The sequence below is a fragment of the Streptopelia decaocto genome (assembly GCF_964273445.1).
Source record: "Streptopelia decaocto genome assembly, chromosome: 2".
NCBI classification, from domain to species: domain Eukaryota; kingdom Metazoa; phylum Chordata; class Aves; order Columbiformes; family Columbidae; genus Streptopelia; species Streptopelia decaocto.
In genome coordinates this window covers 38,705,922-38,716,930 of record NC_138655.1, presented here as the reverse complement: position 1 = coordinate 38,716,930, position 11,009 = coordinate 38,705,922, and the positions used below count along the sequence as shown (strand labels likewise).

Here is an 11,009-nt window from a genome sequence, read left to right as displayed (position 1 = left end):
TGTTATGATTCAGATGATAGTGACAGAATAGTTCATACATATTTTGGATTATTTTGCAATACATAACATCATATCAATAAAGTATTTCAGTGCAAAGTCTATTCTGGCTGATAATCAGGATAATCTATAGGGGCTCTCCTGTAAGCTGTAACCCATGGCTATAGCACTGCTCACTATGAGAAAACTATTAAATACATCTAAAAATATATCTTTTGTTAGACTGGGTACTTGTAAGTTGCTTTTTGACAACAATGTCTGACAGTGAAGGACGGTGTTCCCTCACCTTGGGATCACCCAGGGCATCAACAGTGCTAATCCATTTAAATGGAGTAAAAGCAATAGGAAACATTAATTTTCAACACTAAATATTTGTGGATTCTACAAGGAAATCTGAAGAGTCAGACTTTCTCTCCTTGGTCTAACACCATATTCTTCTGGAGGAGACTACAGTTGACCTTTAAAGAATTTGCCTTATTTCCAAAAATGCATCTTGGGGGAGATGGGAGTCAGAAAAGGAGCAGAGGACAGGCCAGTTCTACTCCCATAAACTATCAGAAAACTGGAGTCACACTTAACTTCCACGAGTCCTTGGACTTGTTAGAACAGGTCCAGACGAGGCCACAAAAATGATCAGAGGGCTAGAATACCTCTCTTATGAAGAAAGACTGAGCGAGCTGGGGTTGTTCAGCCTGGAGAAGGCTCCAGGGAGACTTTATAGCACCTTTCAGTACTCAAAAGAGGCTTATAAGATGGGGAGAGACTTTTACTAGGGCCTGAAGTAATAGGTCAGTGGCTAACCATTTTAAAGTGAAAGAGGGTAGGTTTAGTTTGGATATAGAGAAGAAATTCTTTATTATGATGGTCATGAGACACTGGAATAGGTTGCCCAGAGAAGTAGTAGATACCCCATCCCTCACAGTGTTCAAGGCCAGGCTGGATGGGGCTTTGAGCAACCTGGTCTAGTGGAAGATGTTCCTGCCCACAGCCAAGGGGGTTGGACTACATGATCTTTAAAAGCCTCCTCCAACCCAAGCCATTCTGTCACTCTATGATTCTGTAATTCTGAGTCACAAGAGCTCCAAAGGTGTTCTAATTCATGTTGAGCCCTGAGCCAAAGCTGGCACATACCCCAGATAAGCTCCTTGCTTCCACCCCAGTACTGAGCATCTGCGAGCACAAGCAGCCTCCTTAGGGTATGACTTGCTGTTTAAACTAGGGAAAACGGATCCTTACTCCACATTCCTCCAGTGACTGTGTCATGCTTAAACACACTGAGCTCCCCTAACTAGCTCATGAAGGCATTTGTATCTAAAAGCATGATTTATGCAAGAAAATGCTAATGCCACCACTAATTTGAAATCTTTAGCACAAAATAGTAGCCTGATTTTCCCACAGCCTACATCAGCTTTACATCAATGGAATTCAGTTGATACCATCAGGGTTATCCTAATTTGGTCTAATAAAGGAAAGAGGAAAGCAAATAACTGTTACTTTATCTTAATGTGTGCTATCCGCCTTTAATACAACTTATATTTATTTAAGAATTTAATAACCTACGACCATAGATTAACCCCTTAAACTTCAGAGCCTGCTTTTCTGGAATCATTTGCACTCCATAGTGACTTGACAAAGGCAACCAGCCTTCTTTCCTCCGTTTTCCCAGGCTGATGAATCACAGGATACACTGCCCTGCAGGTATCTCTCCTTAACTCCAGCTCCACACCGAATACAGAGAGAGGCTGCTTAACAAACTCTCCTTTGTAACACCCACAGAGAAGTCTGATGCACATTGCTGGTGAATGAAAAGCTTATCTCCCACCACAATTGTCCTCTAAGCAAATATGCAGAAACTCTCTGTATTCAAGTTTTGGGATCTCATCCCGGGGCTACAGCCATGGCGTCTAAAATGTATTTTTTATCAGAGACATGCAAACTGACAGAACAGGGAACTTGGGCATCCCTTGTACTGACTGACTTCCAGGTCCTGCAATGTTACTTTGAGCAGTCTCCTGAATGAAGAAGTGCTCTGGCTGCTGCTATCCCCTTTGTTTGATATGAGAATGCTGAATGCAGGGGAGTAGCTGAGTGAAATGGTTGTTTTGCTATGAATAATTCATAACTTTCCAAACAGCTTTCTTCAAATACAATAAAGTATGTCTTGCACTGAGGGATTCCCTTTTAATTTTTAAAACTTTTTTTTTTTTTTTTTTTTTTTTTTCAGAAATTAGAGAGAGAAAGAGATCAGTTAAGCAGTGGAGATTTTTGTTTGCTTGTCTGTTTTTGTGATGGCTGAAAAATTGGATGGATTTTGATCTTTCTTCACACACATTTCACATTGGAACAGGCCTTGATCTTATTTCACACAAGTGTAGCTACACAGGCTTCGATGACAGTCTCTTGCTAATTATGTCACTGAGATGTAAGAGATTCACTCTACCATTTTGTTCATACATAACAGCTTAAGCAGCTTTTCTTCTAACACTTGTAAAAATAAATTCTAGGTAAAGTACAGGAATGAAAACGAAATTCAGAACTGGGTAGTCAGGAAAGCTACAAGATACTGAAAAAAAAATTCGAAATAAAATGCATCTCTCCAACTAAAACACTAACTCTGTCATATTAGATTAATCAAACACTTTATTCATCCCATGAAGATGTATTAAGTCTCAATGGAAAATATTTTCAGTGAGGTTTTATCAAGTAGAAAATATCCCTGATGTTGGTGGGGTTTGGGTTTTTTTTAAATCAATTTTACAACCGGCTCGGGGGCTAATCCAAGGAAAGCGACAAGCTGATAGTACGGCTAATAAAACAAAATCAAACAGTTGTTTTACTTAATCTGATAAGTGTAAATCTTCATAATTAGGAAGCTGAAATGTAGCTCCTCTTATGGGTGGGAAAAATGACAATTGTTTTTGCTTTTGTTGTCCTGAGCTTGAAGTTATGGGATGCTGGAACTCCCGCATTTCTGTAAGACAACTTTGCCAAGTGTATTTCAATAGTAAATTGATACAGTTTAGTATTAATCGTCAATCACATTGCCTTTCTGAAAGCTTGAACACATACATTCAGATGCCAATGGCTGCTTTATCTTATATGCACACATTCTGAAAATGGGTGAAATTATAATTTTGAAATTATATGACCAGTATCCTCTTAAGTATGAAGCACACAAAGCAATTTTATTGCTATATGAAGTTCAGAAATGCATTCCTGTAAGCTTTATATAGGTATTTAATCTTTCTTTTATATTTGCTTTTTCTTTAGTACATAATGGAATAAACAACACTTTCCTTTGGATGGATTATACCACATATGAACTGCCTGCTACTCCTTCTGCGAGAATAAGAAAAGCCGTTTGCTTTCATTTGTTCAATATCAGCTTGATAGCAAAAAGCTTCTGAATGGCTCATGCTCACAGCAGACCATCAGTTGAATGGGATTAGCACTTCTCCTACTAAAATATTTGAAGTTAAGGATTTGGAAAAGAAGTTTTTGCAGAGATGACCCATTTACAAGCTGGACTTAGTCCAGAGACAATAGAGAAAGCCCGCCTGGAACTGAATGAAAACCCAGACATTTTGCACCAGGATATCCAGCAAGTCAGGGACATGATCATCACGAGGCCTGACATTGGGTTTTTACGTACAGATGATGCCTTCATCTTGAGGTTTCTCCGAGCCAGAAAGTTTCACCAAACTGAGGCCTTCAGACTGCTGGCTCAGTACTTCCAGTATCGCCAACTAAACCTGGATATGTTCAAAAACTTCAAGGCTGATGATCCAGGAATCAAACGGGCTCTAACAGATGGATTCCCGGGAGTACTGGAAAATCGCGACCACTGTGGCAGGAAGATTCTTCTGCTTTTTGCAGCCAACTGGGATCAGAGTAGGTAAATGTAGATAGTGTCCTTATCTTTTTATATACACTCAACTTGCAATAGAATGTTTGTGACCGTACTTGAAGCAGCAAAGCCCTTTTTGGTATATTTTGTAACTATGAGTTCACTAAAACTTTCATCTAACCTGGTCACCTCTCATTCTTCAGACATAACACCATTACAAGATAAAGTTATATCAGTGTGTCAAATAAGTAGCTCATGCTTTTCTCCATAAATATTTCCAGTTTTCAGCCAGATAGTGTCTGTTTGCTATAAATATGTTAACAACTATTACACAATTGCTTCAGTAATATCAAAGACTAGCCAAACAGGTTGACAGAAAGCAAATGTCTCAAAACATACAGGAGTTCTCATAGCTCTTCTAGTGCAGAAGGAACTGACCATACTCATTCTGTCTCCAGACTTCTTAACAGTTTTTTTTTTTAACCGTTTGGGGAATTACAGCCTGTGTTATGAGAGTTCTACAAACTACATTGCAATTTCTACACTCCCTGGTTACTGTATGCTTGTTAGTCTGATAAACAGGAGATTCAACCAAAGCGTATTTTCTGTTCAGGTCATTTTTTTATGGGATGGTATGAACAAAGTTATCTCCCAGCCATTATTATAAAGTTAATGTGATTAGTCAGCTTTCACTACCTATTTGAAGTGATACAGAGAAAAGGGGCTAGTCCAGGAATATCATGTTCACATTGTCCTGTTCGTCAGAAGTCCTTCCATTTCATTTTCCCTGCCTTCACAGTGAGATGGAGAAATGTAATCAGCTGTAGGATTGCTGTGTGTTCTGCTGATTTTTGATAAAAATCAGACCAAAGAACAAAATTCAGATTCAGGTTTTGAGTATGATAAATTCTGATGAGTTCCAGGTAGGATTTTGTCTTGGAGTGGTGTAAAGTTGTCCATGAAAATGTCTCATCCTTAGGAGTCAATAGATTGGAACTTTGCATTTGTGTTATAGAAACATAGTGGCATCCAGATCTGGAGCCCTCAGTATAGGAAAGACATGGACCTGTTTGAGAGTGTCCAGAGGAGGCCACCAAGATGATCAGAGGGCTGGAACACCTCTGCTATGAGGATGGGCTGAGAGAGTTGGGTTTGTTCAGCCTGGAGAAGAGAAGGCTCTGGGGAGACCTTATTGTAGCCTTTCAGTACTTAAAAGGGCCTAAAAAGAAAGGTGGGGACAAACTTTTTAGCAGGGCCTGTTGCAACAGGACAAGGGGTAATGGTTTTAAACTAGAAGAGGGGAGATTCAGGCTACACATGAGGAAGAAATTTTTCACAATGAGGGTGGTGAAACACTGGCCCAGGTTGCCCAGAGAGGTGGTAGATGCCCCATCCCTGGAGACGTTCAAGTTCAGGCTGGACGGGGCTCTGAGCAACCTGATCTAGTTGAAGATGTCCCTGCTCATTGTGGGGGGTTGGACTAGATGACCTTGGAAGGTTCCTTCTGACCCAAACTATTCTGTGATTCTATGATTCTACATACAAAAGTATTTGGTGAAAACCAGAACTGAAGCCAGCGATAAAACTCCTATTGACTGCAAAGGGGTCAGCAGCTTTTCTCCCGTCTCTCTGAACTGTGAGCTTGCCTTTCCTCCAAACACAAAACCCTTCCTTTAGCAATTGGCCTTGAAAGAAAGACGAATGAACAGGTACGTTGAATTAATAAAAAGTATCAGCTTTAGAAGGCAGAAGGACTGTGGCTCTGTTGGTTGCATTAAAGGATTTAGGTATTATATAGAGCCAGCTTTGGCTTTGTGATCCCTCAACAAAATGAATCCTTGTGCTTAACCTCATAGATCAGGTCCTGCTCTGGGAAAGCTGAGAGTGCTGTTGTCTAAGGCTCCTGCACCGAGACTTTGACAGATCATTGATTCTTGTTAGATTTTCACTCTTTTTTTTACAAGTGTTTTAATATGCATCCACATACGTGTATATGTGCATGTGCAAAACCTGAAATGATCCTGGATGCAAGATACCTTGTTTCTGAAAGTGTAATTTTAACCTTCAAAGAAGAAAGGCTGAGGCAAATAGGATAGAATATACTTTATTAAGGCTCTTTAGTGAAATTAAAAATCACACAGAAATTCTGCCTCTCTTCAGCCACTGAAGCTCAGCTCTTCTATGGATGCAAATGACAAGATGTGTCATTTCTGTGAGGTTTTGTAGCATGGCAAGTGCTTCAAGGATTTGAATCAGGATTTGTGCTGTAAGTAAATAGAGGAATAATCTCCTTTTTTACTGTCTAAAGGCATCGACAAAAACAAAAGTTGTTAAGGAACAGGAACCCAAGAGTGCAATGTCCTTTTAACCAGAGTGGAAGCAGCCTAATGATGAGAAGAAATATATATTTCATATATATTTCACAAAAAAACTCCAAACAAACAAGCATTGTGTATATCTTACAAACATATACCTCGGGCAACCTTTCTATAGACATGTCTTCAGTGATGGCAAGATTTTTACAAGCTTACATTTTAGCTGAATGTTAGTGCAATCTATTCATATGACACTGTGACACTGATATGCAAGAGCTCAGCCTTTAGCATGCCTTTCCTAACTAATCTCATTAGCAGCTGGCTCTGTCTTCTCTTTCTTTATCATTAAAGTAGAATGATAAGGGGTTATTTATAAAGAAGTCATAATTTATAATGGGTTATTTAAAGTCAGGATGGCTATAATCCATAAACTGATTTTCAGTCCAGACATTCTTACCATTTATACTCCTGGCAGTATGGTGAGTCGATGGCTTACATGTCAAGGAGGGACAAGCATCTTCATAGCTTTACAATCTTACAAAGATATTGATTTTTGAAAGGAAATTTCATTATTTGTGTAATGTGACTGTTTGGACTAATCAGATCCAATCTAAGGGATTCCTTGTATCAAAGATAAAACTTCAGTGTGATCTTTTAGAAATATTTGTAATTTTGGCTTCAGGAATGCAATTGGTAGGTCTAACATCTCTAAAAAGCTAGGTTTCTATTTCCAGTCTCAAAGTTTCTAGCTTCAGCTACTGGGTTGTGTTAGTTTAAAGGGACAACAAAACATGACAGCTTCCCATGTTTGTACTTTCGTGTCCTGACCTTGTCATCTTTTCATGTACTTTTGAATTCACTGAGGATACGGCACTCTAGGGTAAGTCACTGTCAGGCAACAAGAAGACAGTACATTAGCTAATCTACAGCAGAGCTTCTTGTGTTCACTTTTAACCACAGTGAGTGTAAAACAGCTAGCCCTCTATTTCTTAGGGCAAAACAACATTGTGTTGTCCACAAGGTAAAGAACATACTTGTGGGCAGCCAGCACAGCAAACATAATGTTATGCAAAGTATTGCACAAGCTTTATGTCTTGCAATATATTTATGCTGCCAAAGTTTAAATAGATTGAACTTTACTCTCAGAATTAAGGAGGTTTTCCCAGTTGCTAATACTCTTCACCATTCTTTTCTGGACCTTTCCTATCATTTTAACATTCTTGCTAATGTGCAGATGGATGAACTGAACACAAACTTTCAGTTATAAACCATCACGTGGTAACACCATATCTTCTGCTCAATAGTTCCCTTCTTTTAGATGTAAGATTATCACTGTTTTCTTAGCTACTCAGTCACATTTTGAGCTCATGTTCAGCTCAAATCTACTTTCAAATCACTGTTTCCTAAAATACAAACACCGCTGGTAGATGCGTCATACATTCTCATCCATAATGTAGTCACAGTCTAGCATGTGATTCATGCTCTTCTGCAGAGCTAAACCTGTCCTCCTCATCAATTATCAGTGCATGGGTTTTGTGACATCTGAAAAGTTCACTGGAAACAATTTTTTTTTTCTCCCACATCACTGAAAAAGATGGTGATTATTGCTTTGACCAAAACCTCCCTGATGACTAGGAAAAAAACACAAGGAATCATATCTCTTATCTCCAAGTCACTAGCTAAGATGGATCATGATGCCCAGTTTATATTCATTTTTTAGGCAGGTTTCTTAGAGATAATGTCACCACTTTTTCTCTAGATCCTGCGTAGTATATTTTGGATCTGTTAGTTAGTACTAATCACATATTATATAGAACAGAAAACTTCAGAGGTATTGAATATGGGAAATTGAACAGATAGATAGAAAAGTAAGAGACCAGATTAGTTCCATGCTGAGGGAGAGGAAAAATGTTGAGCTATATTACCATATACTAGAGAGTCCATGCAGTGGAAGGACCATCGTTCACTTTGATCAGAACTCAGTCCTCAGAGGTGCAGAATAATCCAGCCACAAGGTGTTAACTCCAAAACCTACAAAGGCCTCTCATATACCACTGCTTACAGAGCAACTTATTTTTAAATTGAAATTGTGGAGTGTCAGAAGGATGTCAAACTGATCTTTGCATCATAAAAAAATCCCAGTTTGTAAAACAAATACACGCATACACACAAATGTACAGTTTTGATGAGGCTTGAACCAGGATTTCACATAAAAACATATGTTTCATGTGCTGGGTTATGAATACTCCTTCACACACTTTGTTATTTCATAATTCTCACCAGACCTAAGTCCTCAGTCCTCTGATGTACCTCTAGTGAATCTGAAGCTTTTAAAGAAGCCAGATAAGAGTGCCATTTCAGTTGCTGGATTGAGGAAAGCCTTCACTAGCTACCACAGCTGTTCCTAGGTCTGCTACTGCCTTCTAATATATCCTGCTTGTACACCTGGGAGATGGGGTTTGGGTGAACAAGTAATTCAGCAGAAGGTGTTCATTAATCTCCCAAGTAAAGATATTTCCTTCAAGGTTGTTCAGACAGAGTAAAATTTATTTCTGTGTAGACAGCCAGCACAAGGGCTATTTCTAATCATGATTCTCTGCAAACAGGGTCGTGGGGTAGGGGGGCAGAAGGTTGCATGTTTTTTCTTGCAGCAGTATAATAATTAATTTCTGTCTTCATGTCTGGACTATTGTGTCTTAGAAACTGTCATATAGCTTCAAAAATTCTGTAAGTAAATCAGAAGGAAAAAAACTACAACTTTGTTTACAACATATGTTCCCAAGTCAACTGCTAGCCATAAATTCTCTTTTATTAACCCAGGAGCCTCAAATGTCAGATACTTACCATTCGGTAGGAAAGCATATTGAGATAGACTAAAGGACAAGGAAATGCTCTGACATAATGGCGAATTGACAGCTATAAATATTTTAAAGTATCACAACCAAAAAAATGATGTCCTTGCTGGGAATGCTCGTAGTGGTGTAATTACAAGGATATTATCATCAGCAGATCCTGTTGGTATAAATTAATATGTCCCAAATGCTGATTATTCCAATATATTTCAAGGATGATGTCAGACGCTTAATAGAATATGAAGAAATAAACATCTGTTGAGACTAATTTATAGTCACAGGCAAACTGTGGCAATAACTCAGCCTTATAGCTATTTATTATGAGAGACTGCATCTGAAATATGGCCAGCCCGAATACCAGAATGATTTTTACACAGCAAGGCTTTGGGTTTGGTTAAAAGATAGTGCATCTGTGTTGGGGGATGCTTACAGTAATGCAGATTGAGGTTGTGGTTCAAGCATTGCATTGACCAATAAATAGCCTAGAAGAATATTTTATTAAAAATAATTCATATTACATTGTTATATTGCTGAGGTAGTCTGAAATGGTAACTTAATTCAGGTAGTAAAAGAAGAAAGCAGAATACTCATTTTGGGGAGTAACAGATGTGCAAATTAAATGTTGGACAAAGAAGATGAAAAGGAGGTCTGTCTTGAAACGTTTTCATTTGCTTGGAGAGGGCAACTTAATTCAGTTAGTACCATTTAGAATGGAAGCTGAGTTTGGAAAGGCTGTTGTAGTCCATGTGAATGACAGAAGGATGACATATACAAATGACATTCCTGGATAGGGATGAGAAGGGAATCAAAGAAGAGAGAGATAAAATCTGAAAAAGAGAAAGAAAAACAACAGCTGGGAAAGTTATAAAGCATATGTTGAAGAACAAGACAAGCCTGACTGAAAGGGAAAAAAAAAAACATCAAGGAGGGGGAGGGAGGAGGGCAATCAAACACATAGTGAGAGGGAAGAGAAGGTAAATGGATGGTGTGGGGCTGAGGGCTGACTGAAGAGCTGTGAAGGACAGTGCCCGTGGGTGAGACAGGCGATTGCTGGAGCTGGACTGTGGGATAACAAAGGAAAATGAAGGGCAGATGGGAAACTGGCTCCGTGCCACCTCCCTCCTATGGAGACAAGAAACCAAATCCAACCCCCAAGCTTTATAAACTGGAGAGAAGGACAGTTGATTAAGAAAAATACACACAATCACACACACACAACAAGCACACACGTACGCGCGTCCCTTTTCTTCCCAGACTGTCTCAAAAGACCCCAATTTTGTGTGAGGGTTTATGTCTGAGTATCAGAAAAGAGAAACTGCATATAGCTGCGATAGCACTTGTCCCCAGAAAGTGACCCATACTCCTAGGTGGGCTGTGCATGTCATTCTCTCAGCTGGGTTTTGCTAAAGAACAATATGACAGAGCTATAGCAGCAGAATAGTACGAACCATCCCACTTAGTTCTTTGTCCCTTTGACCCTTGGGAACAGCTGGTAACCATGAATGCATGCTCTTAGGAAGAGGAGGTTTTTAATGAGAGACTCAGTAGGAGGACATCAGAATGTTTTTTGTTTTTTGTGGTTTTTTTTTGTCAGAGCTTTTCCTAAATCAAGTTTTCTAAATATCTGATATTTTGATCAGTTTCTAACTTGCCAATGTAATTAAAAGGAGCTAAGGCAAATTCATGTATTGCAGCAGGAACACACTACAAAGAGTGAGGAGAGGAAAATCCCATAATTCTCTGACTAGTTATTTAATAGGCTACATGCAGTAGAAGCGCCAGAAAAGAGTGGAGTTTCTGAGCTGGAATTCTTAAATACATTTGAAATTTTTTAATTTTAACAATTTCTTGATATATTATTTCTCCAGGCCATGATCTATTTTAGACTCTTTCCTATGGACTCTGAGCCTCAGTATCAACTGCATTTTACATAAAAATAATTGCTTTTTCACCACACTCTGGGAGCTGATGAGCATCTTTCACTACAAGCACACTCAG

General features: G+C 38.9%; 1 protein-coding gene across 1 annotated transcript in view; it reads left to right on the top strand.

Moving 5' to 3' along the window:
* Positions 1-3,503: 3,503 nt before the first annotated feature.
* CLVS1 (clavesin 1) overlaps positions 3,504-11,009 on the top strand; it is a gene marked incomplete at its 5' end in the record, with an annotated part of 93,133 nt that continues 85,627 nt past the window's right edge. Inside the window, one exon of the mRNA XM_082045648.1 lies at positions 3,504-3,892. Within this exon, the coding sequence (XP_081901774.1) occupies positions 3,504-3,892 (389 nt within the window). The remainder of the gene's footprint in view (positions 3,893-11,009) is intronic.